Source organism: Thermobia domestica, chromosome 14 (assembly GCF_964235325.1).
Source record: "Thermobia domestica chromosome 14, izTheDome1.hap1.1, whole genome shotgun sequence".
Taxonomy (NCBI): domain Eukaryota; kingdom Metazoa; phylum Arthropoda; class Insecta; order Zygentoma; family Lepismatidae; genus Thermobia; species Thermobia domestica.
The window spans coordinates 109,591,257-109,618,429 of record NC_137467.1 but is presented as its reverse complement, the minus strand read 5'-3'; the positions used below and the strand labels follow the sequence as shown (position 1 = coordinate 109,618,429).

The window sequence follows — 27,173 nt, the reverse complement described above, 5'->3', positions numbered from 1 at the left end:
CTTTCAAACCTACATGATGTAAGTGTGGGACGTAATATTGAAAGATAAAACATCAACTTTACCAGAATTCGCTTTCTTCTATCTGTGATCTTGACAAATTAAATTTCAATGACAAATTTTATCGGAAAACAGCATTTTTTTAAAACCAGAACTTTTGCTTCAACCGTAATAACGCAGGCTTAGTTTCATGTAACATGCTGAACTAGTTAAGCATTACTTCACATTTGCTGCTTCTTATCGCATGAACCTACCCTCCAAATTACACAACGTAATGTTGTCATCATGTGATAAACGGTACCAAAAGACCATAAGCACATGTTTTCTTTCCAAAGAAACTATAAGGTTGCATTTTCGTCTTAAGTGGAGATAAAAAAAAAGAGTAAGATTCTCGTTTATAGGCCATAAATTCTCAATCTTAAAAGGTAAGCCCATCTGTGTAGTGGTAGCCCACCTTTTGACATATGCAAAGGAAACACAGAGGTACGTATCTATTCCTACGGCACCCATCAAAGAGAGTAAAGTACTTAATTATGAATCGTGATAGGCAAAGGAGCGTAAACATCCATAATACACAATGAGAAGTGACGGATCACATATGGACCATAACGTCACCATCGCGTGACACAGAGGACCACAAGTCTTTAAGCACACGTTTCTTGCTAAATAACCCACAATGGTACATACTTTCTCTTACGTCCTCATTTAAAAGATTAAGGAGTTCGTACACAAGACCACAAACAACCAATCATAAAATAAAAGAGGAAAAGCATTGCCTCTGCTTACACTTATCAAAAGAAGCATATTAGTATGATCCGGTTCTAGATATTCACGAAAAGTGGTGAGGTGCATATGCACAAAACTTCATAGACAGAATTGTAAGCACCAATCTCAGAGCATGAAAGTATAGTGTTATAAAGGAAAGGATGCTATGACCAGTTGGTAGCAGTTCCCGATGAACGATGCCGCAAGCAGTCCATCAAACACACAGGCTCGTTTCTTCTGATGCAGTGCTCGTTCGGCTACTTTGAAATTGATCCATAGGATGCTAACAAATGATGACGGCACCGTGGAGCTTCGTACAGGACCCACTTCTCACACATGTTAACACCTGTCCAAAAATGGCTCCTTCCTCAGACGAGACTGAAAAGAAACACAGGTGTTTCCTCCCGTTGTCTTCTGGCCCGGAATCAAATCATCTGGGACCGATCGACCCAACTTGTAGTGCTTCTCAAGTTGATGGAGGTGCTGCCGAATGGTTTGCCCACTACCTTCGCCTATAGTCTCAGTTTCTCTCATGTGTGGCCAATGTTCGCCTCAATTGCTGCCTGAAGATTTACATTTTGTACATGTGTTGGTCTTCCGGCATGTGGTGCGTCTTCGAGTTCTTCGTCACCCTCTTTAAACTTGTTAAACTACCACTGGACTGTCCGCGTAGTCACGACACCTCCTCCAAAGGTCTACCATATCTTCTGCTCAGCTGCAGCTGCCTTTGACCCCAATTCGAACTCGTACAGCATACATGACCTTATATGTGGAGACCCCATTTTCACTCTGTTCTTACGGAAGTTCACGGTGTAACTAAACTACGAGAACCAGGTAGTATGTTGGATATAGCTAAACCAACAACTGATCTTCGCCTTATTTCCATTCGTATTCAACTCACGATGTGAGGGCCAATTGCACACAGACCTCCACAAAAGCGACAACACTTTCTTGGTTACTTTTATAACACGTCACTAGGCCGTGTGGCTCCCAACAGTTAACCAAAGCGATTTGCTTTTGTGTGTGTGTGTGTGTGTGTCTGTGTGTCTGTGTGCTTAAATAATGTGGATCATTTGACTCCCAGAAGACAGTCAGAGCGATTTAGATATATATTTGTGTATGTCCTGCATCGGAAGAGGAAGGGATGCAGGGTGGTCTACCTTCACAACTCTCCAGATGAACCACAGGGGTACATATATGGTCCTAGCTATCAATCAAAGAGAATAAGGTGTTCATTAATAGTCTGATACCTGTAAGACAAAATAATCTTTGGGCATGAGAATCAACGGTTGCTTACTCGCTAATCCAAGGGATGTACAGAGTTACGTACTTGGTCCAACACGCTTGTCGAGGAGAGTGAAATATCTTCTGTAGGAGCATAAACACATTAGAGTAGAAATAACGTCAAAAACCTTTGAATAAATTTTTAATTAATCATCCCTTGAAGTAACCTAAAAGAGAACAACCGAGGTATGTAGCTGGTGGCAGTACATATGAAAGAGATTAACCCTTAAGTGCTACGCATGTTTTCTGTGACATTACTACTACAAGGATTCTGCCAGACTCCGAACAGTATATTGCGGAAAAACTACCCACACGTTGTTAATTTTCGCATATACACTCAATATAACCAAGAAGGTAGAGGAAGCGACTCTTTGGAGAGGCGGTAGAACGGGAAGTTATGGGGAACGCGGAGTCTGGCAGACTCCGCGTAGTACTTACGGGTTAAGGTACGAATAGAATATACATGGGACAGCATTAGGTACCCATGCAGTGGACCAAGTATTTTAAGCACCATCTTAGAGCAAATGGGAAGCATGGTTTACCCACTCCACATATCAAAGTCAACTAAGTGGACCACAGATGTACATTTCCGTGAAAGCAGGTGATATATTCTTCCATATGACAAGTAACGTGCACCATAGAGAACAAATAACGTCAAAACCCTTCAAAATTTCATTTTTGGCAATCTTTTCCCAAGGGAATGACTATGACCCCTAAAGTTCAAAGGTATACATACAACCTCGTAGAACTCACTCAAATTTTTAGTTTGTCCTAATTACTCAATACATCTGTCCCAAAATCAAGGGTCATGGACCACTATGACGCCATACCATCTGACTTTGGTCACGTGACTTCCAACAGTCAATCAGAGATATTTTCCTGTACAACGCCCTACTATTTCTGCGGCTTTCTGATACTTATTAACCAGATTTCGACTGACACATAGCATGGTCTATTTTATTTTCATGCTTATCGAAGATGAAATTTTCTCTCTTTGTTTGCTACTTTCTGTGCTGTTCCACCAAGGCTGTTGACTCTAGCAATGCTTATAACCACGAACAAACAGCACACACATCGTCATGAATACCAGGAATGATTTTACGGTCTTTTAAAACGGTACCCCGTTTTAATGTTTTTTGAATATTTTACGAACGGAACCTTGCTTGCTGCGCCTTCGTCACGGACGAAGACTGTTGAGAGTTCAGATTGTATTGCCGTGTTGAGCTTTTACTGTTGAACCAAACTCAGCATGACAGTGTTCTCGTGTTGAGTTTGGTTCAGCAGTAAATATTGCCGTTCACGGCAATATTTCATTTTGCTCACGTCCATGCACTTGGCAGAGATTGCACTCTACCACTGTCTCTTTATTTTAATCCCAGTAGCTATTTAAAAAGTTGATTGTAAAACGGATTAGAACCAGAATACCAGCAATAAGCTCCACTCAGTGAAACATATTGTTGTCAGTTTGCAGGCGTCAACCATCTGTATTGAAAGATTGTACAATTCTGAATAGGAATGGGCACGAGCGAGTTCGAGCGAGTTTTCTTTGAAACTCGACTCGACTCGAAACAAGCTCACCTCGATAACTCGTCTTGAAAAGTTTCCTCCAACACGACTCGAGTTTGCGTCGAGTTTCGAGTCGAATCGATCCAAAAGGAGCCAAATCCTGTGTGTAGTTTCAAGGACTATCTTCAAGTATCCTACAGAGACAATATAATTATCAATGATACTACTACAAATTATTATTATTATAACAATACCGCGTACAAGCGTGAAAGATAGGTAGTTTGTTACTGAATACTAAAAACTAGTTGACTGAAAACCTCGGTAGTCGTGAAGTCTAACGAGGCAACGGCATCGTTCACGTGGTTCTAGGTTTAAGTTCCGGAGGAGCAAGTATTCGCGCTCGAGCCATAAATTGTTAAAAGTTATAAGGCGCGAATCAAACATATTAAAAACTGTTCGGCCCGGGTTTAGGATTGTCAACAACTCGAGTGGCTCGGATAACAGCTCATTCACTATCGAGCCGAACCGAGAAGTGAGCTCACCCAACCGAGCCGGCTCGAGTCCTCAATTCAGTGGAGCGGAAACGAGCTGATGGTTCATCCCAACCGAGTCGGCTCGAGGTGACGGCTCATCTAAGCCGAACCCAACTGAACTGGAGGCTCACTCCAACCGAGCTGGTTCGAGACATCGACTCAGTTAAACCGAGTCGACCCGAACTGATGGACTCGTTTCAACAGAGCAGGCTCTAGCCGATGGCTCACCTGAGCCGATGGTATCCAGAGATACACAGTTTCCTGTTACGTGTTAATGTTATTTGTAGTTTCGACATTTTCTAATTGTAAATTTTATATCTTTCAGTTATTACTTTAGCTTTTCTGTATACCCTGTTTTAACCTTTTGTTTTGATTTGTTTTTATGTAGTGTTTATTACTTATTTATATTTAAACTTGTCTTTTCAACACAAAGTTGTATTTTAAATTTTTAATGGTCATATTATATTGCTGTTTGCGTTATTTCAACAGGTACAAATGGGTCCTGAGCTGATGTCCCCATTAAATATTCAGTAATCAATTAATAAATATCAATTGTCCAGTTGCAATTACTAAGTCGCTAAAAATATTCTGAGTACAAACAAAGTAGATCTTGATAATGGGAAATGCAAAATATGATCGGGTGGTTGTTTCTTCTCATTATTTCTAACGCTACGTCGTCACATGACTGTAGGTCACAATTTCATGGACTTTATGGTTACTTTCAAATGACCCCTTACCATTAATGATTACATTTTAGGGAACATATGCATGATATAGTCCAGATGTTTCTGGCCAATAACACAATTTTCAATAATAACGAGCTTTCAGTTCTCTTTGTTCGAGCTGTTGAGGGCTGGTTCATGAACATCAGGCTGTTATTTCTGTCCTGTGGGCAAATACGCAAACCTTAACATTATTGAATAGTTTGAATTAGTAATATTTTGAAAACTGTTATATACTAAATATTTCAGTTGTATTTCTTAACGGCCTAGTTGCACAAATCCCATATACTTATCGTTTCAGCATTAAGAAAGAACAAATATATCTTAATGTAATTTTTCTTGTTGCTTGCGTTGGTAGCCGCTATAGATAAAGTGATATGTGGGTGAAAGTGAGTTAAAATCAAACCGTACAGTGGTGTACGGAACTCCATCTTTTTTTAGAGATTTCAGCTAGAAACAAAGACTAATAAAACGAGAAGAAAAATATGCAGAAGCGTTCACGGAATCACACATCGTCCTATTTGTGTAAGATAGAATACTTCAATCTCATGGATCTACAGTTCAACAAGAATCACAACAGAGCCCAGTCTACACTGAGGAGCTCCTGGAAACCAGTCATGAAGTCTCGGGTCTGCCCACTCAGATCACACCTAAGGGACTGCATGCACTGTCGAAATTGTAATATAAAAGTTTCTTACTTTGGAAAGGGGCCAATCTTTCCTAACCCGGAGCACTGTTTTCCCTCTCTCATTCCCTTTTGCGTACAGAGTAGAAAAGCAATTTGAAGGAAAGTATTTTCTTCACACTGGCTAATGAAACCTCAAAACACGGGTATGTATTTCTAATATAAATGCGAGAGGAACATAATGATAGGGTCCACTATTTAGGGAATAGACTCTTTGCAACAGGAACGGTTTCAGTCTATCACAAACATCTTGGTGTCTACTATAATTAGCTCAATATAATTAGCTTTGGTGTAATGATTGTTCATAAAATTAACAATTTAGATTATAAATATAATATTCTTCGTGTTTTATTATCTTTCTAGGTAGCAGGCTTGGGCCCACTGATTATGCATACTTCGTGATCGAAGGTCGCTGTATTGTAATACAAGAGATGATCATCAAACATATCAAAACAAAATTTGGCAAGATTAGGTATGCCTTGCAAGACTCTAAAATTCCAGGTAGTGAGAAATGTGAAAAATGCTTCATGCAAGCTTGTATTTTCAATAAAGGAGAAAGCTTTGCTGTAGGTGAGAATGTATTTGTGAAAATTTAATATTGCTTAGCCCAATACTCTCGAGCTTAAACTTAATAACGAATATTTTTTCTCTCTTAATTTCATAGTTTGTTTATGTACTGTATATATTTTTTAAATTTTTTCTTTTGGAATTTCGAAAGAATAAGGGTAAGAGAGGATGTCCTCTTTCCATGCTATGCGCAAGTTGTTACTTCAGAGTCAAATGGTCGTATTTGTAAGTACTGCTCTTTCAGAGCAAGAGGAATCATTATCCTATTGACCACTGCATGCAACTTTACTACTAAAGGAGTTTTCGTATCAAATAAAATGAGAAAACATTAGCATAAAGTTGCTTGCATGAGAAATTCAACTTTTCAGATCACCGAATAAAATTAAGATTTAATCAACCTTTGGATATTAATTAACTAAGAACTACTAATCATTCTTCTTCGAGATTACCATAAATACGTGTCGTGGTAATCTTATATTGGAATATTATGTATTTTAATATAATTGTTAACGGTAAAATTTCGCTTTATTAGAAGTTAAGACTTTCGTAGTTTCCTCTGTATTTACAATTGTTATTAGAGTTTTCTTCTAGTTTGAAATTTAACTGAATTTTTACAAACAATAAAGACATGAGAATATCTACTCTCTCCCACTCTGTTTGTCGCGCTGGGCTTGGTGAGTGAGATGGAAGCCTGAATAAACATAGCTTTTTTCACGAAGAGATCTCTTCTTGACCTCTACTTATTATTATTACCATTTCCTAAAGGTTCTCATACCCCTTTAATCTGCTAAAACTGAAGGTACACAGAGATGAATTTTGTACCGAATCAATCAGATTGAGATATTTCAATCAATACTACTTACTCTTTCTTTTATTCTAGAGAATTTCATAGTTGGGTTTAATTTAGGAATTTTTTTTGGCAGGTTGCTATGATTACAGTACCTACTTTTATTTCATTCCGTATACTTTGGTCAACTGCTCCTTAATGATGGGCGTGTACTTGTACTTGTGCTAATTCCGAGGCAAATCGCCTGAATGATAGAGTTTGTTCTATTTACCTCAATGCTTCGATAACTCTTATTTATGAGTAATTCAGATTATGTGACGCATCTGTAGTTGTTTCTTTCAAGGTGATGGTATGGTGTGGCTTGTGGGGAACTCGTGTTGTTGGTCTTTGATCCATGGATCCCTAACGGCGATGGATTATCGGTGAATGTTAGGAAACAACATGTTCACTGCTGTCGGATGTTGGTTTACTCTCCAAGTTTTCCTGCACGGTGGTGCCCAACTCCATTACACACTTGTGTCCCTGAGTACTTCGATTAGAAGTTGCCTAATGTGTGAATTGATCGGTGAGGTCATGTTGAATGGTACCCTCGTTCCAGTGACCTAGCTTCACTGGCCTACTTCTTTCTGGAAATGTGAAGTCTGTTTATGCGATGATAAGGGATATTCAGCATCTCAAGGCGAAAAAAATGTAAACGTATGTTTCAGCATTACAGCCGACACTTAGCACACTGTTTTACGTGATTGAGAAGTCAGAATGCACCTGGCAAAAAACCTGACTGGGGAACAAATTGAACATGTCTGGTAGTAGTGACACAGTAATAGTCCTTGCTATATGACTAACTTCTTTAGCTGGGAACACAACAAAGAAACAATCATAACTTAGTAGCAGTTGCTAGAGCAAAAATAAAGTGACATACAATTTCTAAAGAGGTTGGTATTAAAATGACATATCACACAATATGTTTTCCATTTAAGACAATTGCATAAAATTAAAGATGACGGACGGCATTTTGATATGTCCTCGAACATTTTACTCAACATTATTTTACATTGTTACTTCTGTTATTTTTCACAGCGTTTACCACTTTTCAACAGGTATAAACACTAATAGTCATAAATGAAAACGATAGCTATTCTGTAGTAGCAGTTTCTTTATACGGATTTCTGTCTTTACCTTTATAGAAAACCTGGGAGCTATAGAAATCTGTACAACTCCTTCTTTTAATTCCGACCTCTTGAATCAAAGACTGTAATATATCTTAATATTGATTCAGTGACAGAAGTACAGGTTCCATCTTCTACGTTATCCATGTATTGCAAACGGAAGTATAGATATATCACTTTCAGCTTTAATATAAACACATGGAAATTTATCGTTCTTTCATAATATTCCCATTCGATCAGTGAAAGGAAAGTTAAACTGAATAACGATTTAAGTAGACATTTACTAGCATCGACAGAACCTGAAAGTATTTAATTAGGTAATGGATTTCTAAGGAATCGATTAATTAAATGTTATTACCATTCTCATTACTAGGCCTACTGTTCTTAAAATCTCCCTATATTCACTGTACACTGCTGATTTAACCCAACGGGATTAATCTTAAAAGAAAGAAGTTCTTTCTTGCTTATGTAAAACTAAATACTACATCAGAAATTCATATTTGTGAATTTCTTCTTTATTTTACTTTCAATAAAAGTTAAAGTATTTATATTTTATTATATTTATTAGCTTTGAGAACTGTTCCCAAATGGAACAGTAATATGAATAATTAGGAGAATGTGGTAGGCCACTGTTAGTTAGGACAACAGTCATATAAAATTTCATAGCATTCAGTGTGACAATGCTGAAACACGGGCTCAATTAGTTCAATGAAAGGTCTAAATATCAGAATTTCATATCTCTAACCAATTCACAGATATGAGCATAATCTCTATATAAAAGACGTCTTGCCTGATCAGTGCTCAGGCTAAACCATTTAAGTTAAAAATTTGAAATTTTGATAGTGCATATTGTCATGTAACGTGCCACTAAGGAAGGATTTTTAAAAATTCGACGGAAAAGAAGGTGGCAATTATTGTAGTAAAATATTCATATCTGCAAATCTGTGAAGGGTAGAGATATGAAATTTTGTATGTGGACTTCCCATTTAAAATAATTAAATATGTACTTCACTGTTTCTTGATATTCTCAATGAAGTTCGTTAAGCTTAACGACATAAAATTTTGTATTTAGGCTATTATTTAAATAATTAAAGACATGTCTCAGCGTTTCCAGATATTTTTCCTACAAGAGAAGGAAACAGATATGTAAGTTGAATTTTTAAAATAAATTGGCCATAGCTCGAAATCATTTAAGATTAGGGACACGAAAATTTTTATGTAGACTTTTCATTAATAATAGTTTAACCTTTTTAAAAGTTTTCTGTAGAAGGTAAGGTAGAGGCGTGAAGAAAGAGGGTGAGGTTTGAATTGTTATAGTAAGATGGCAATATATCGAAATTCCTTAAGATTAGACACTTGTTAGGAATATGAGATATCTGAGGTCGCAGACCGAGAAAATGAGGGGCCTGGGGTCAGAGTCCTCAGGTAGACGAAGATAGTATTATAATAATAGTAATATACTTTCCTTTTCTTCTCACCTCTCTTGTCCCCTTCTGGGTTAAATATACTAAAAATCTCTCCAACACGTGTATTAAGTATTCTGCCTTTTGGCAGATCCAGAGACTACTGAGTTTTTTCCCTTTAATTTTCAGTGTTCACTTTGGGCCTGGAAATGTTTCTTGCATGTTTTTCGATTGTCAGCTTCCTCTTTTAACTTCCAATATTATCATGTATTTTTCAAATTATCGATGAGTGGTGGTCTTCTTCCTATTCCTCGCTTTTTTCCTTCTAGGGCGGTATGAAGAAGACAATTTCTTCGCAAGAATTCTTCAATCCAATTGGCCTTTCTGCGAAGGATGGTGGCTAGAAGCGTCCTCTTCTCTCCTATCCGTTTTCAAACATACTCCTTTGTTACTCTTTCTGTCTCTTTTATCTGCTCTATCTTCCTTCAATACCACATTTTGAAGTTCTCTAAATATTTCCTTTCTAACTTCCGCAGTGTCCAAGTCTCTGAACCATAAAGTTCAATACTTCATGCAATACTACCTCACCAATTTTTTCCTTGGTCCAATGCTGCTTCTTAAGAGTGACCTTGATGAATGCTTCCTTGACTATGGTAATTCTCGACCTGATCTCCTTGGTGAAAGGCGAGTCTTTCTTCAAAATACTTCCCCCGATATTTGAAATGATCGACCTCTTCTTCTACTCTGAGCCGTAAGGGCACATTTTCACACGGTTTTGTCTCGAGTTCTGGATGTTGATTTCTTTTCCATACAGTTTTCCACTGTCAACTATTTTGTCAATCATCTCCTGTAGTTCTTCCTCGGTTCTAGCTGTAAGTGTATCATCTCCGTATCTGATTTTATTAATGATTTGCCTCCAATCTTAAAATATTCAATTCCCATTAATGATTCCTTCATTAAACATTCACTGTAAATGTTGAATAATTGGGCGACACTACATTCTTCTCTGACTTCTCCTCCAGCCTCCACACAATTTGTTTCTCCTTCATTCAAGCGCAAGTTGACATTTTGTGCTATATACAGATTGCAAATGAGTCCGTCGATCTCTCCAGTTGACCTTAATTTCTACAGTATTTGCAGAAGTTTCTTCCAATTGACCCTGTCGAAATCTTTCTGCCAGTCTATGAAGCACAAACACAACTCTTCCTTTACGTCAAGAATTCGTTCTGAGATAATTCTCATCAACCCAATGGCATCTCTGGTGCCTTTTCTTTCCAGAATCCAAATTAATATTCCTTCAACATCTCTTCTATCTTAGTTTTCAGGCGCCTGTTCAGTACGCAAAAATTATCTTTCCAGTTTGGAAAATACGGCTAATGGTTCTGTGATCGCTGCATTTCTTTGCTTCCTTTTTCTTGGGTAATGCAATCATTGGAACATCAAGAAAATCCTTTAGCCATTCTCCACTCAGGTAGATCTTGTTAATAAGTGAAGTCAATACTTACATTACATTGTCTCCTAATCCCTTGAGTAAATCTACGGGTATGTCACTGTCTTCAGTGGCCTTCCTCCTTCGCATGTCCTTGATGGCTTGTACGACTTCCATTTTGAATATACTGGGTCCTTTTTTTCATCATCCATCACTTCTTCTGCTTCAATTGCAATATCTTAGTGGCGGTTCTTCTGGTAATACAGATCTTTTATATATTCCTACCAAACTGTAAGATTTCTTTGATGGTCATTGCCTACATGACATTGTTGATCTTCGATTCCGAACGTGCGTATGCATTTGTTGGCATTCTCTCCTAATTCGTTTGCTTTCTGATACATCAGATCATATCATATCATACTTCCGTGCCGTTGAATTTCCAATAATAATAATAATAATAATAATAATAATAATAATAATAATAATAATAATAATAATAATAATAATAATTTTCACCCATATTTTCTTCCTTTTCTCGTGGAATTTCCAAGAATTCGTGCTTACTGGTACCTTACAGTGCTTATCACCATTATAGTTCATTGCACTGTCCAAGTTTCATCTTTCTAGCTTCAGCGGTTCGGCCTGGACTTTGAATAGTCAGTCACACATACCCACCCAGGACTTCATTTATATAAAGAAACTTTCATTCAAAAATCCAAAATGGCATCGGGGAGTAGAACAACGAAGAAGTAAATAATCTTATTTACTGAAAATGTTAATTTACTATTCTGGTCATACAATAGAGAAGCTGTTAGGAAAAAGAAAACTATAATTTAAAACACCCGAAATTAACCGCACACATAAAGTTTCTCGTTTCAAACATTTTCAAAATAGTAATTATATTTCTGATAGTAATTTCTAAGAGCATATCTTGAAAATACTATCTTCATGTAGTAGTTTTTCGTTCCATTCTTCGGTGCATATTGTTTGGTGGGGGCAAAAATTACCTTAATTTTTGTATTATAGTTATACCTCAATTCAACCTTGACTCGAAAACATATTAAGATTTATTAAACTGATTGTCTTAATTAAAATCATATGCGGCTACGCCATCTCTTCGGTTAGAAAACCTGTTGAGCGTTGAAAAGTCATATTGGAGCTTTTGATGAAATTTTAGTGTGAAAGGTAAAGTCTTTTTTTATTGTTTCTCGTAAAATGTTGCCAGAATTTGATAGCAAGCACTAATTTGTTAAACATTTAGTTACGAATAGTTGTAAAAAATTATTTTATTCTTCTTGGCTTATTCATTTTCTGGGCAACTAGATTTGAGTTTGCATAAGGCATGAGAAGATAGTGCAGAGTGAGTACCCTTATGATTGAATTTTACTTCCACCTCACACTCCTGTATTATAAAAGGATTGAGTATTATTGTCTTGATTTCTGATTTTGGTAGTTATGCAAAACCACATTTTCCTTTAATATCATAGTTTGAATATATAGACTGTTATTTCAAGCGTTTCGAGTTCACCAGTTAGAACATTTCGCAGAATATAAGCCTTTCCTCGATGCTCCCGTATTTTAAATCCCAAACCAACCATGATTTTGTTGTTAACCATTTACTCTCAGAATGCGTTATACAACGTTTATTCATGTTCTTTTTGTAAATGGCCATTACGTGCACTTTCTGCGTGGTTTTGTGTGAATTCCCGGCTTTCGTACTTGCCTTATATACAGATAAAATAATGTTTCGAATCTCGTAACAGTAGTTTGCGTTGTCGAAAAGGGACGTTAAATTTCAATCAATCAATCGTTTCTAATGTAGCTGTCTACCTAGGTACGTAGAAAAATTGTTTCTGTATTTTTTAGGTAACTCGGTGGTTACGGTGTGCGTTTGTTGTACTTTTTACTCTTTTGTCCTGAAACAATAGAAATATGTTCCTCTTAGTGAGAACGAAAAAAAGGAAGTATTAAACCACATTTGCTTTGTATGGAAAGCAAGGAGCTTCAAAGTAAACTTCTGAAGACAGAAAATTCAAGCCTTGCGACTACGAATGTTGAGCGAATTACCCATATACATAGTGTGGCGTACAATACAGGTTGAACACGTCTGTTTCGTTTGTTTACTAGTCCGAGCTGTATTTTGTTTCTCATTTATGCATATACACGCGAGGTGTAAACAACCATAGTATTGTGATGTATTACAAGTATATAGTTTTCAAAGAAATTCAATGTATCTTTCAAAACCTACATTCCACATTTTTATGTAAATAACGATTGCCATATCCGAACAAAATAAAAAATATGACAGTAATAAGTTTTCGTTAGATAAAGAATTCGTAGTTTCTTATCAATGGTTTTAATTTGATTTACCAGGTAGGCTTGTCGTCCTTTTTGAGCAGCAAAACTTTATGAGACGTGGATTTATAATTTAATGTGGAATTTGACCAAATGAGCTGCCGTTGGGAATCGATCCTAGCTCTCCCACGCCAATTTATCGACGCTATGGCCTGAAATAAAATTATGTTCCAAGAAAAAGATGTCAATTGCCAGCGTGAATATTGCTTGTAACGTTAATTCTTATTTGAGAATAAATACTAAAAGATATATCAAGTGGTTGATTTGTCCAATTAGTGAAGTTGGACAACCAACCATACAGTGAAGTAAGCTGGGTTGCTTAAATCAAAGGCTTAAAATGGTTACAAAAACACTGTCTTCGTATAAAAGATATATGTATGGTGTTAATGAACTATACCGACAAACTGAAAGAGGTGATTCCTTAGATCAATCATATGAACCTATGGGGAAAATTGCATAGTTTCAGAGCTATAGCTGCTCAAAATGACAAGAAAGCTAAATTTCAACAGGCCCTATTTCGAATTCGGGAAACTGTGGATGGTGGTCCTTATCAGCATAAGTGAATCCATGCATACGCAATCGAAAATTGCATATTTCTCAGATATGCTCTCAATAGTGTTTTCAGGTATGCTCTGATTACAAGGTAGATCCAAATAGGCAACATCTAAGACTTGACAACAATGGACACCAAATGCTTCGGAGGGAAGTTGGTATGTGTAGGAATTGGTACCTCTATATTTTTTTGTGTTGGAGTAGTGTGCTGGGATGTAATTCCGCACAGTATATTTCATGTTTTTTTTCTTCAATTAGCATATATCAGTGGGTTTCGAAACCATCACTTAATAAGACATATTTCATCTAAAATAAATAACCTCTTGCTAAATATCTAAATCTTCGATTCCAACTTAATCGTAAAATCTGCAGTTTCATTTAACTGTCTTAATCCACATATGTCAGATAATAACATCAAACAGATCAGTATTAACATTAGATATACCATTAAGTCAAATAGAAACCATATAGGATGATACCACATAAGACTACGGAATAAGATAGGGATCTAGTCGTGCTGGGCAACATTTTCAGAAAACTGCATATACAATTTACATTAACAGCTTTTTGAGTTAAGGGTACGATAGAAAGGTCACCTATACCTATAAGACTGACTTCGTTTTAGTTTAGAATTAGGAATGCGCACGAGTCGAGACATGTCTCGCATCTCGATTCGACCTGACTAGAATTCGAGTCGAGATTCGAGTCGAGACACACTTTGTAAAATTCGAGACGAGTCGGGACAAACGTATTTCTCGACTCGAATTTTCGAGTCGAGACAGCTCGTAAAAATCTCGACTCGACTAGAATGTCTCGAAAATCTTTCTATAATTTTTAATATTCTTTTGAAGAAAATACTCAATCAGAAGCACTCGGTACGAGAATTTCGGAAACTGTAGGACTTGCCAGCTGTTCGAGGAGTGCTGTGGTGAGTGTCTTCAACAAGTGCCGAAAGCAAGGGGAAACGACGTCCAAACGTCGAGGTGTTGGGCGCTCCCCACCTCATTACATATGTAGGACGTTGTATGCTGAGCAGACTGGTAAAACAGGACAGGCAGCGAACTGCGCAGTTAACGGTTTTTCACTAGCATCAGAGTTTAATGCTTGGCCAAGTACAAGTGTGTTTGAATTACTGTTGTAAAATTTCCGGAAATTCTAAACCTTTTGGTAAAAAACAGTTTTTTCGATTTCCTTCCGGAAAAATTGGAAACATTGAAAAAATAAAAATGTTTGTATTAGGTTAATTTTACTAGTAATGATATCCTTTTTTCAAACGCGTGAAAAATATAATTTCAAAAATTTCAATATTCCGAATATCAAAATATAGCACTCGAAAATAAAACTATTCCAATTATTATCTGTATTAAAATAGTAAATTTACGCGTATATATTGGTCCCTACAGAAAAGTTTATTTGTTTGTGTCCAGTCCTTTCGACAATCAGATATTGAACCCACAAATGCTAGAAACGTGACGTTTCCATTAGTCGATTCCAAATTTTGTGTAAATTGTCCAATTCTAATGAATATTTAAAAAAAAACATGGCCATTAGTTCTTTATTAATTTTTTAGGGGTACACTGGAAGTACTCAAATTTTTTAAAAGGAAAGCTTCATATCCTACGAGTTATATATTCCAACATCACATAGTTGTATATAGGGGTTGTATATCTCTTAGGTGTTTGTTTCATGGCCAAATGATAAGAAAACGAAGGATAACCATTTCTCCAGTCTAAGATGAATCTTCACTGTTTGGAGCTTTAAATGAACTCCGTAAATAACTGACATAATTAGTTGTGTGTGTAATTTATTTATTTATTACATAATGCATGCAAAAAGAAAGAAAACACTGGTCATATATGAATTAGAAATTCCAACCACAAGTCGGCTCAAATCTTTCAAACGGTGAGAGATATGGAAAAAAATAGCCGAAAAAATTTCCCCTTTATGATACCCGTTGCCGATTTTTATGAAGGCGTTCTTCACTTGTATCTGTAAAGGGACATGTACAGATATGAGGAATGACAAGGAGATTCATGCTCATATGTCAATGATGCGTTGTGTAGAGAGCGCAGGTTCAGCTAGTTGAAAATTACTTTCTGCACTTATTTCTGTTATGTCGTTTATTCGTGGATGTGCATTAATTACAGAAGCTAGAGTTACAATTACATACAGTTAAATGCATTAATTACAGTTACATACCAGCCTACCAACATGAATTGTTCTGTTGCAACAAATAAGTCTCTTGAATAACAATGAGTTCCCAATATGCTCTTTGGTCTGGTGAAGTTTTGTTAATTTTAACCAAATTACTTCTTAAGAGAATGAGCAGCAGGCAAATTTCACTAATACTCATGCACTAAAACATATAATTACTATTATGTAATATTTTAATATAGACACCTTATAAACTATAGGTACAAAATCATGTATGTATATAAATACATGTTTTCTAGAGCGACAGATTATCTATTACAATCAAAATGAAAGTGACTATGTTTCTAATTTAATAACTCTTGAAACATCAGACCGCCCTCGATAAAATTTTCAACATAGATTAGATTCGGGATAGTTTTTTTTATCATTTTACTTTGAAGTTGCAACTTGTGGGAAGGTGAGAAGGGGAAATGACACATTAGTGTCGAATCCACAATTGTCGGGGTCGCTGAAATGAACAATGACACTTCCGATGCCATTTAAATCAAAATTCAGCCCCACAACTTGGAGGAAGGAGGAGATATATACATAAAAATTATTAAAAATCACAGATATTAGTGTCGAATCGATAGTTTCCGGGGTGTCTAAGATGAACAGTGACACTTCCGGCCGTTTAAATCCAAATTCAACCCCGCAACTTGGCGGAAGGGAGAATATATACATATGTATTCCTGAGATAAATACAGCAATAAAGCGAAAGTGGACGGTGAGCAAAAGTCAGACTCTCTCTCACTTTTACAAATGGGTATTCAGTAAATGGAAATGTGCATTCAAGATGCAGCATTCAATTATCTATACAAGCCAGCTACGAGTCTTTTGTTTCAGCCACGGGTGCAGTCCAAACTACCCTTTTCTCCTACCAATTTTACAATTTAGGATTTAGCTTCTTACGGGATGGGTAGCCTGCCGAAGGACCACACAAATGTTATCGAAACTATTGTGCTATTGTTTCTTTGTATGTTTTGGCAGAAACTTATTTGGATATCGAAGCCCGCTTACTTTTGTTACTTGCGAATACGTTGAGAAAAGCAATTTAGTAACAAACGATTTCGGTCTAAAATCTTAGTTTCTTTCTTGTTTTCGCATTGAAAAGCAACTTCAACTCGTCGTGCTCTCGAGTTTGTGCTTAATTACAATTGCAATAGATTGAAGTTCCGACCGCAGCGGCTCAGGAGATCCTGTGAACCTGATCATTTTGCAAGCGGCTTCGGTTTCGGGACACTAAAACGTTGTAGGATGAATTTTCAGCAATGAAGTATTTTTCATTTAATTGGTCGTGTAATTTGTTGCGTGGTGTGACAGACAAGAAAGCTGTAAATATTTTCGAATTATGAAAATTTTAATTGAATGTTAAAAGTACCTATAAGTGTGTAGTGTGTAGAGGAACGTCTAGGGATGCGCTCGAGTCGCCACATGTCTCGAATCTCGACTCGACTAGAATTCGAGTCGAGATACGAGTCGAGTCGAGACTGCTCGTGAAAATCTCGACTCGACTCGAATGTCTCGAAAATCTTTCTATAATTTTGAGTATTATTTTGAACAAAGTATTCACCCAGAAACAGCCTTGAAACCAATTGCAGCATTTATTACTTTAGAAAATTATAGAACGCATAAACTTCATAGTTAATCTTTCGAGATCAAGATTTAATTTTCAGGTCAATTCCGTTAATTAAAACTAATGTCGTGATATTGATTGTACTTGAAATACAAAAATAATAATTGATTATCTACTTTGTATAAAACTATTATCCGTAGCCTATATGGAGTTTGTATAAAAATATTGCGATAAAGTGAACTTCATAAGTTCTCTGAATGAACATTTGGCAGTCTATAGTAATTTAGCATAGTTATAATTATAATTAGTGTTTTCGTTCCCATGAACGCAATAAGACTAAATAACTTCTGGATTATTCGCTTTCCTAACTATTTTGAGGTTTTAATGTATTGCAGGATATCACGAGTTACGAATAATAATAATAATAATAATAATAATAATAATAATAATAATAATAATAATAATAATAATAATAATAATAATAATATATTATTATTATTATTATTATTATTATTATTATTATTATTATTATTATTATTATTATTATTATTATTATTATTATTAGGTATTCTGCTTTTCGGTAGGTCCTGGGACTAATGAGGATTTTTTATTCAATTTTAGATTTTGACCTGGAAAGGTTTTTTCCACTTTTATCGATCTTCCTTTTTTTATCTTTTAACTCCCAATATTTTCTCCTATCTTTCAAGTCTTGGATCAGCTGTGTTCTTCTTCTTCCTATTCCTCGCTTCCTTTCCATCTTTCCTTCTATGGTGGTGTTAAGACGATTTCTTCGCAAGATGTTCCAATCCAATTGGCCCTTCTACAAAGAAGTGGATAGAAGTGTCCTCTTCTTTCGTATACGTTTTAAAACATCTCCGTTTGTTGCTCTCTCTGTCCATTTTATTTTCTCCATCTTCCTCCAACACCACATTTCAAAGCTCTCCAAATATTTATTCTCTAATTTCCGTATGTTCATAATATATAATGTAACATTTGTTGTACATCACATATTATGATACGAGAATATTTTATATGGTATATTACAATAAATGCACTGCTTGGATGCCAAGAACTAGTAGAGATAGGTATATTTCACTTCTATAGATATTTTTAAAAGGATTTTTGTAAACACTAAATCATAAAACAATAAACTACATACAGTAGTTACGGTTTTGGTTCCCAACATAAAAGAAACATGGATTGTCCATGAGATATTGAACTTCAACTTTGACTCCTGGAAAATTTCAATTTTGGAGTTAGGCCACTTGCATCAAAGCAGTTCACTGTAAGATAAATACACTCCTCATTTTACTCTAGTAACATAGTTGTTCAGGAGCCTGGGATTTCCATCCTCTCAAATGACAGCTGAACGATTGCTTGATACATAGGAGTAATAGTGTATTAAGTTTTCGAGCTTTGGTGCGTCTCCGTATTTACACACTGATATAACTTTTAATATGAATTTATTTAGCTTTCTTTTGTTGTTGACTTAACACCGACTTCTCTCTGTTATCATGTAGGTGTTCATTCGCTAGACATGTATTCTGCGCACTGCTGAAGGAGAAATGGGTTTAGTAATTTTTGTTTTCCGAAATTCATGTCTGAAATGTATTTCACTTACTTACTAATCTTTTTGCAACGCTATTTGCTTTCTCTTTCTTTCTTTTCATGACAATTCTAAATAGTTTTGTTTGGTGCTGGGAGTATATTTTATATTCACCTAATAAAATTGCGGGTTTATTTTGTAATCAGTTTTAAATTTACAGAAAATATTAAGTTCACAATCAAACCGCGCTAATTATTTAATGCATTGATTTAGGAAGCTCATTAAGGAAAATCTATTTAATAATCGTAACATTTATGTACTAAGAAACTATAAAGGTAAAGTGTACTCGACCTAGCCCCGGGGCCGCTGTGACTCAGTGGGATAACTTTCACCATTGGTGTGAGAAGACTCTGATTCGAACCCAGCTGGTGCCAAGTGGGCTTTGTGGCGTTGAAACACCGTATGTGTGGACTTTCTTGTGGTTCTTTAGTTTCCTTCCAGTTACTTCATTCCAGCATTTCATTCATTCTCAACATCACCGTTTTCTTTAGCTTACAAAAGACTTTACTTGCCCACTAGTTTTATTATTGTGAACTGAAACTCAAGTGCGCAGTTATCTTGGACACGTCTGTCCCTTTTTACTTTCCAACTTGAGGTGAGATGAGGGTCAGATCTAGTGATAAACCGCTGAAAGAAATGCTTCAGTACAGTGTCGGAAGCGGTATGTATTGTTTATGTTACTTACAATGTTACTTCCCTATAAACTATAAATTCACCCTTTTTTCCCCTTCCCTTATTCGAATACAGTGAACCGACTCTTTTGCTGAAGAAAGATGTAAGAGAAAATTTAACTATATGTGTCTTAAAACTTTCTTTGAAGTTCAGCCTTTTGTATTTGTAAGGTTTTGCGAGTATATTTTCACATCAATATGAAAAGAGCGAGCCAAATGTTTAACCATGGACTCCTGCTGCGAAATGACCGTGACTAAATACCTGATCTTACTCTGCTCATTTTCTCTCGCACACGTGAAATGGGCTTGTTGTTTCCAAAACAAAAGGAAAGACAGTTATTTGGTGCTTTTTGGTATTTTCCCCGCACATTAATGATCAGAAGAAATATGAAAACCATCTGATACACATGATACGAAAGAGCGAACAGAGGGAGGCAAAGATTATAATAGACCAAGTTTTCCACGTGGTATTGCGTGATAACAATACTTCATACTTCTATCATTTGGTGCACATCTCTATGAAGTTGTTTTCGACGTAAGTATAGCTTACTTCTTTTCGAAATAGCTCCTTCGTGTTACAGCTGTGTTTAGTTTTCTTTCGTGCTAGGATGAAATGGAGAAATGCAACATTTGCTTCTCGGTGAACTTATGCGATAATAAGCGAGGTTTAACAAAAGGTGGCTTTCGGATCTACAATTTAACGTGTAGTTGCAGTCCGTGTTGAGAATCGAACCAAATCTATGTAAGACCCGTTAACATTGAGGTCTTTTGTGGTAAAAGTGAACTTCAGAAGCACACAAAAGACTTGAAACATCAAGCTAATGTACAGGAATTGCAAAATGTACTGCATCTTTTCTGTGGCAAGGAACATGCGGTGCATAGCAACACAAGAATCGTGTTAAGGCCAATATTTTTTTCTTTTCGTCTTTTCTTTCTTCGTCTTTTCTTTTTTCTTTCGTCTTTTCTTTCCACTCGTCTTGTCCCCAGGCCGCACACAGACAGAAAAACACAAACAAACTCTTTTATTTTATTTATATTAGACAGCTGCATATTCCCATTCTTCTCATGGGGCAGTATTTGGAAGACAACGCCTGTTAAAGTATTACCATTCATTTCTGCGACCGCAGAAACAATGAATCTGGCAGTAATATCGATCATTTTGGATTACTTTTCATATCTCGGAATCCAACCAAGGGGTTTCAGGTGGGCGTTTACAGGGTCATGTAAAAGTGGTACGAAATGGCCGATATTACTGTCGAATTCATAGTTTTCACGGTCGCTGAAATCGATGGTGAAACTCTGATCACATTAACTTCCAAATTCACCATATTCGCGCCGTGGGTCACCGTGGGGCGTGCATCGCCCCCCCCCCCGAAACCACGCTAACACCCGGCCCGCATAAAATTGTAGCTGAATTTGCAAGTCATTGCTAATGCAAGTGTCACCATTGATCTCAGCGACCTCGAAAACTATGGAATTTAGACTAATATCGGTCATTTTGGATTATTTTTACATGTCTCAGTATTCCCCTGCTGACACCCGGCTCGCATGCAATTGTAGCTGAATTTGCAAATCATCGCAAATGGAAGTTTCACCATCGATATTAGCAACCGCGAAAACTATGGATTTGACACTAATATCGGTTATTCTGGATTACTTTTACTTGTCTCGGTATCCGAGCGAAGGTAAATTTGGTGAATTTGGGAGTTTATGCGATCAGAATTTCACCGTTGATTTCAGCGAGCGCGAAAACTATGTATTCGACAGTAATATCGCCACTTTCTACCACTTTTACATGTCCCTGTAAGCGCCCCCTGAGACCCCCTGGTTCGAATTAAAAAAAAAGATTCGTCTTGATCTGGGGCCAGGGCCAAGGTACCCCTGACCAAAATTTGGTAACTCTCGGTCCACTCGTCTGGTCAGCAGGCCGCATAAAGACAAACACACAAACAAACTATTTATTTTATTTATATTAGACTAGATAGATTCTTACAAAGTATGCCAGATTTTCATATTATCTTTCCGAACTAATTTTAAAGACCTGCTCCTACTTATCTTTATATATATACAGTATATCTATATTTATATCTATCTATATTTATATCTATCTATATCTATGTATGTATATAACAACAGCAGGAATTTCCCCCTAAATAAATCTCCTGGAGGATCCCTTTGTCAAAAAATTCACTGGCGAAACACCACTTGTAGAAACTTCAGTTTTCTTGCAGGACGATTACCGAGACCTGGTGAAAAAGCAAAAAAAAAAGCTCCTTTAACGATCGAATTAAAAAAATTAGTTCTCCTCAGGTTAGCAATCACTGAGAATATTTTTATAAAATTTAAATTTGATGGGTAAATCAGTGGACTTTGAATACATCCACATCGTATCCAATGAGTTGCGAAATGGTGTACCTTCAGACATGGGCAGTGTAACGCATCCACTCCTGTTCCGATTGCAAAATGGAAATAGCCAAAGAATCTATAATCGTAACATGCCTCCAAAAGCAAATCGAATACGCAGGGTTGCTTCACAAGGCTAAAAAATATATATATATATAACGAGCAACACCACTTACCATAAAATATGGTCACTATTTTAAATAACTGAAATAGATTTGTGACAATTTTTCTTCAAACCTTCTGATATTTAGTTATACTAGAATACTTGAAAATGGCTCAACTTAGTTAAAATCAGGTTAAATCGATTTAACAATTTATTAAAATTTTCAGCATTAAAGAAACAGCTATTCAAACAATTTTAATATTCAACAACATGGATTTTCAACAATTTAAATAACATTCAAGTTTAAAGAGAATAATTTCTAAATAAAGTCTCCATTTAACAATTGATCTATAGTTCTAAACTACAAATTCTTTTTCTCTCTCTCTCTTTTTTTTTTTTGGAAATTTTACATAGGAATTTAGTATTGACTTCAACCAAACTGCTGATTCTTGTAGGAATTCTTACACAAATATTAATTCCACAAATTACCAAATTGCCTTCCAATAACTTACTTTTAAACTAATTATCGCAAACGTAATTGTTCTACTCTTACAAGATTCAAGAAAATTGTTACTGAACTGTCAGTTCTCAGTTAACTAATATATCTATTTATTTCCCCTTTGAGTCAGCTATCAATCGGTTTCCCATTCAAAAGCACTGATTGCTTATTCAAAATGGGTTCAAGATATAATTAGTCGGTATTACTCTTTTTAATTATTACAAAACCTCTACTAAAAAGAAACTCTGGACCACTTAAGACCTATCAGCAATTGAAAAATTTATTGCAACGCAATATAATTCTTAATCTAAGCAGAAATCTTGCCATTTAGAAATGGTAAACTAATCTGAACGAATCGACCAATTTGAACTAGATTTCACAACCCACAAAAAAAAACAGTTAATTGACACAGATAAGAGGGGTCTAAAGGCACTATCTACGTTCACTTACCGTTCTTACTGCTTCCTGGCCCTTGGTAAATTGTCAAGCTCTCTATTGCTACTACTTCCACACATTCAGAAATGCTTTGACTCAAAAGGGAAATCGACTGTCGAACTCTTAGCCCTGTCCATTCAGCTGAATACTCAATAACCAGCACCATTCACAGAATAGCGAAAGTCCTGCATTCAACTTCAAGCAATTAAACTCAACGATGATATAATCCATAAAAGATTACAAATTCCAGAATCCTTAATTTGAAGCACGATTAAAATGCCGTTTTAACAGCATACTATTGTCCTTTTCTTTTCACTCAAACTCTGGAAAATTATCCCATCGAATTAAAAGTCAACTATTGTTAAACTGAATTCGTTACGTAAGTCAAGACGAAGCAACTACTATTCCTTATCAAAGATTATTTTTTGTAATAAAGTCAACTTCTAGGTAAAAATTGTTCCTTTCAAACTCCCAATCTGTCTTGTTGAATGAACCACTCAACCTTGTCAAAGGAAGACTTTTCCTGGATAGCGAAAGACAACCTTGGTTAAAGAGCTCAAACACAACTGCCTCTCTCCACACAGCGAAGCAACCGTGAAGGTTCGCCTTGTCACGCGATTGATAGCTGACGTCATACCAGCACACACCAAAGCAATACACCTTTTCTTCCTGCAGTAACGCTAACGAAGTAGCTAACACAAAACCAATAGCTTTTAACTCACAATTCATACTTAGTTACATTCTTTTCTTTTTTCGTTTTACCTTTTTTTAAAAAAGAAAAAAATACAGTATACAAGATTTCATTATTTTCATAATTTGTATGCCAAAAAGACTGTCATTGACAAACACTCGAATTTTTTATCTTATTTTTTTTCTTTTTCCTCGCCCCAAAACATGGGCGTCGGTAGCTATTTTAACAACTATTACGAAAACAGTCCAAAATCACGTCTTTTATTAGAAATAATGATTCAGAACCATTTATAATTATTGTGGCCACCATTTGCTTCTGCCACAAACTCCCCCGCCAAGGAAGAAAAATTTTCGCAGGAAATTTTTCGACATCTGGAAGGCTGAAACACTCACAGCAAACAACAAAATAGAAAAATTCATTAAAATGTGTACACATTACAATCATTAAATTTATTAAAATTTAAATATTTCACCAAATACTTCTTATTGGCTAGCCATATTAAATTTTATTTTTACTTGTTTGAGCATGGTCTAAAATAATTTAATTCTTTACATACAATATTAAAATTTTTCAACATTCAAATTAAAATTCCTAAACAGAACTATTAAATTTCTTTAGTACTTGATAGAAACATTATTAAATATATGGCATATCTATTATCTCCTAGTTACATAGATTTTTAATCAAATTCTAATGAATGTTTTCAAACCTTGTACAAACAATCAATAGTTTAACTGGTTTGACGACGTGGGAAATATTTCTTCACTTCCGAAGCATGAACTCTTCTAAAAGAGTTTTCATTTTCATCTTGGTCTGCCACCAATACTGTGTTTGGAGTCAAAAAATTTTTGACATTGAACGGGCCATCCCACTTATCAGATAAACACTTAGTTACCTTATCTTCTAAGGATGACTTTATATGAGATCTTACCAGAACTTGATCTCCAACTTGGATGACAACTGGTCCTCTACTTTTAGATAATATTTCCTTTCTTCTTTTCCACGAATTTTCCATATTCTTCAGAGCATTTTCCCACAGCTTTGATCTATTAAATTCAAATAATTCAGGACTGTTCACCTACCAGCGATTTTCCAATGGGGTGTTACACGGACGTCCTAAGAATAATTCAGCTGGTACAGCTTTCAGCCCAGAATGTTCGCAAAGATTTAAGGAAAACTGAATTTCCGGGATGTAATCAGACCAATTAGATTGGTTACTTGAACAATATGCTCTCAAAGAATATTTCAACGTTTTGATAAACCTTTCTGATAGATTTGCCTCAGCATGATATGGGCTAATGCGAATATGCTTAATGCCAATACTAAACAAAAAGATGTTGAATAATGCGAGACAAAAATAGAAGCATTATCAGTAGAAAGACTTTCTGGGAAACCCAACCTACTGAATACTTCTAATAGTTTATTACAAACACAACGAGAATTCAAAACTCGTAGTTTCTCCAAAAATACATATCTAGTGGCGTTGTCTACTCCAATTAGTACAAACTTAAAGCCCTTAGAAACCGGCATTGGCCCCATTATATCTATCATATAATTTTCACAAATTCGTTTAGAGTATATAGAAATTAAGGGCCCCATTCTCTTAACGTTATCTTTTACCTTTTGACATTGAGGACATGATCTAACGTAATCTTTAACGTCCTCTACTAAAGTTTCCCACGTATATTTTTTCATTATCTTCTTTAAGGTCCGATACGCACCCGAATGTCCACCAGACAATACCAAATCATGAAAATATTCAATAAGTAATTTTTGAAGGTCTTTAGGAATACAAATTTTATAGGGACAATTAAAGGCTCTACTTTTCTTCAAGAAAATGTCATTATTGACTACATAGTTTCGTACATTTTCTCCGAACCCTATTCTTTCTATAATATTCAACAACTATGGGTCCTTTCTTTGCAATTCCCCTATGGGTTATTTCACTAATGGTAAATTCCAACTATTAGCAATTTTTATATTTTTTCTCATAATAGCCATGCCTACCGGACCATCCACTTGGACAAATTCATACGGATCGTAAACTCGGGTAAGGAAATCGGCCACTAAGTTATCTTGCGATCTAATATGTTTTACTTTGAACGAAAATTGGCATAGAATTTCAACTAGGATACCATATTTAAGCAATCTTCTCGAATTCCCTAGAATCCAAGATAATGCTCTATTATCAGTATACACAATAAACTCCTTGCACAGGTAGTGGCGAAACCGATTTATAGCTTTAACCAGACTTATAAACTCGATTTCGTATATACTGCGGTGACGATCCGCTTCAGTTAGTTTTCTCGAGAAATATGCCACGGGAATTAATCGATTTTCGCTATCTAATTGTGACAGACAAGCTCCAATGGCTTTTCCACATCCGTCACAGTGTAAAATAAAGGTCTTATTTAAGTCTGGTGTTTTTACGACAACATTATTTATCAATACTTCCTTGAGTTTATCTAAAGTTTTTTGATGCTCTCTAGTCCATTCAAATTTCTTGCGAGTGGAACGCAATTCACTTATTGGAGCCATTAACTCCTGCAATTCACCTACAAACTTTGAATAATAATTAAAGATCCCACATATTTTTATAACTCCTCTCCTATTTCTAGGAGGAGGAATGTTTTTTTATTGCTGCTACTCGCGATGGATCAATTTCTATTGTTTTGCCATCTGCAATGAAACCTAAATATTTAATTTTCTTATAGAAAAATAAACTTTTGTCCGGAGAAATTGTAACTCCATTTTCCCTTAACCTATTCAATACAATTTTCAAAATTTTCTTTTGTTCTTCTATTGACTGTGTTCCTAAAAGGAGATCATTAAAATAAATTTGTACTCCTTGATCTCTTAGATCTCCGAGAATTTTTTCCATTGCACGTGATAATAAACTACTTCCTGTCTTTATTCCAACCGGAACTCTAGTATATTGGTAACTACCTTTGGGTGTGACTATCGTGGTTATCTCGCGTGAACCCTTATGAAGGGAGAGCTGGAAATAAGCTTTACGACAGTCGATCAATGAGAACACTTTCTTCCCTGCTAAACTTACTAAGCATTCCTCCATATTAGGGGAAGGAAAAACATCAATAATTAAAGAATTCGCGTTACAAAAATTCCCCACGATACGATAAGTATTATTTTTATTCTTTACAAGAAAACAGCTGCTACCAAAATTAGAATGGTCAACCTCAACTAGAATTCCTTGGAAAACTAACTCTAATACAATCATCAAATAT

At 35.8% G+C, this 27,173-nt stretch overlaps 1 protein-coding gene and 1 long non-coding RNA gene across 2 annotated transcripts in view; one reads left to right on the top strand and one right to left on the bottom strand.

The window, feature by feature from the left end:
* The window catches only part of LOC145670282 (cGMP-dependent protein kinase 2-like), a 508,984-nt gene that overhangs the window by 440,957 nt on the left and 40,854 nt on the right, over positions 1 to 27,173 (top strand). The window contains exon 6 of the mRNA XM_081738722.1: positions 5,856 to 6,062. Within this exon, the coding sequence (XP_081594848.1) occupies positions 5,856 to 6,062 (207 nt within the window). The remainder of the gene's footprint in view (positions 1 to 5,855; positions 6,063 to 27,173) is intronic.
* Positions 21,802 to 23,603, bottom strand: LOC145670283 (uncharacterized). Its single transcript, XR_014128251.1, has 2 exons — positions 23,253 to 23,603; positions 21,802 to 22,043 (listed from the first exon to the last, which is right to left on the bottom strand). It is a non-coding gene; the product is annotated as an uncharacterized LOC145670283 (long non-coding RNA).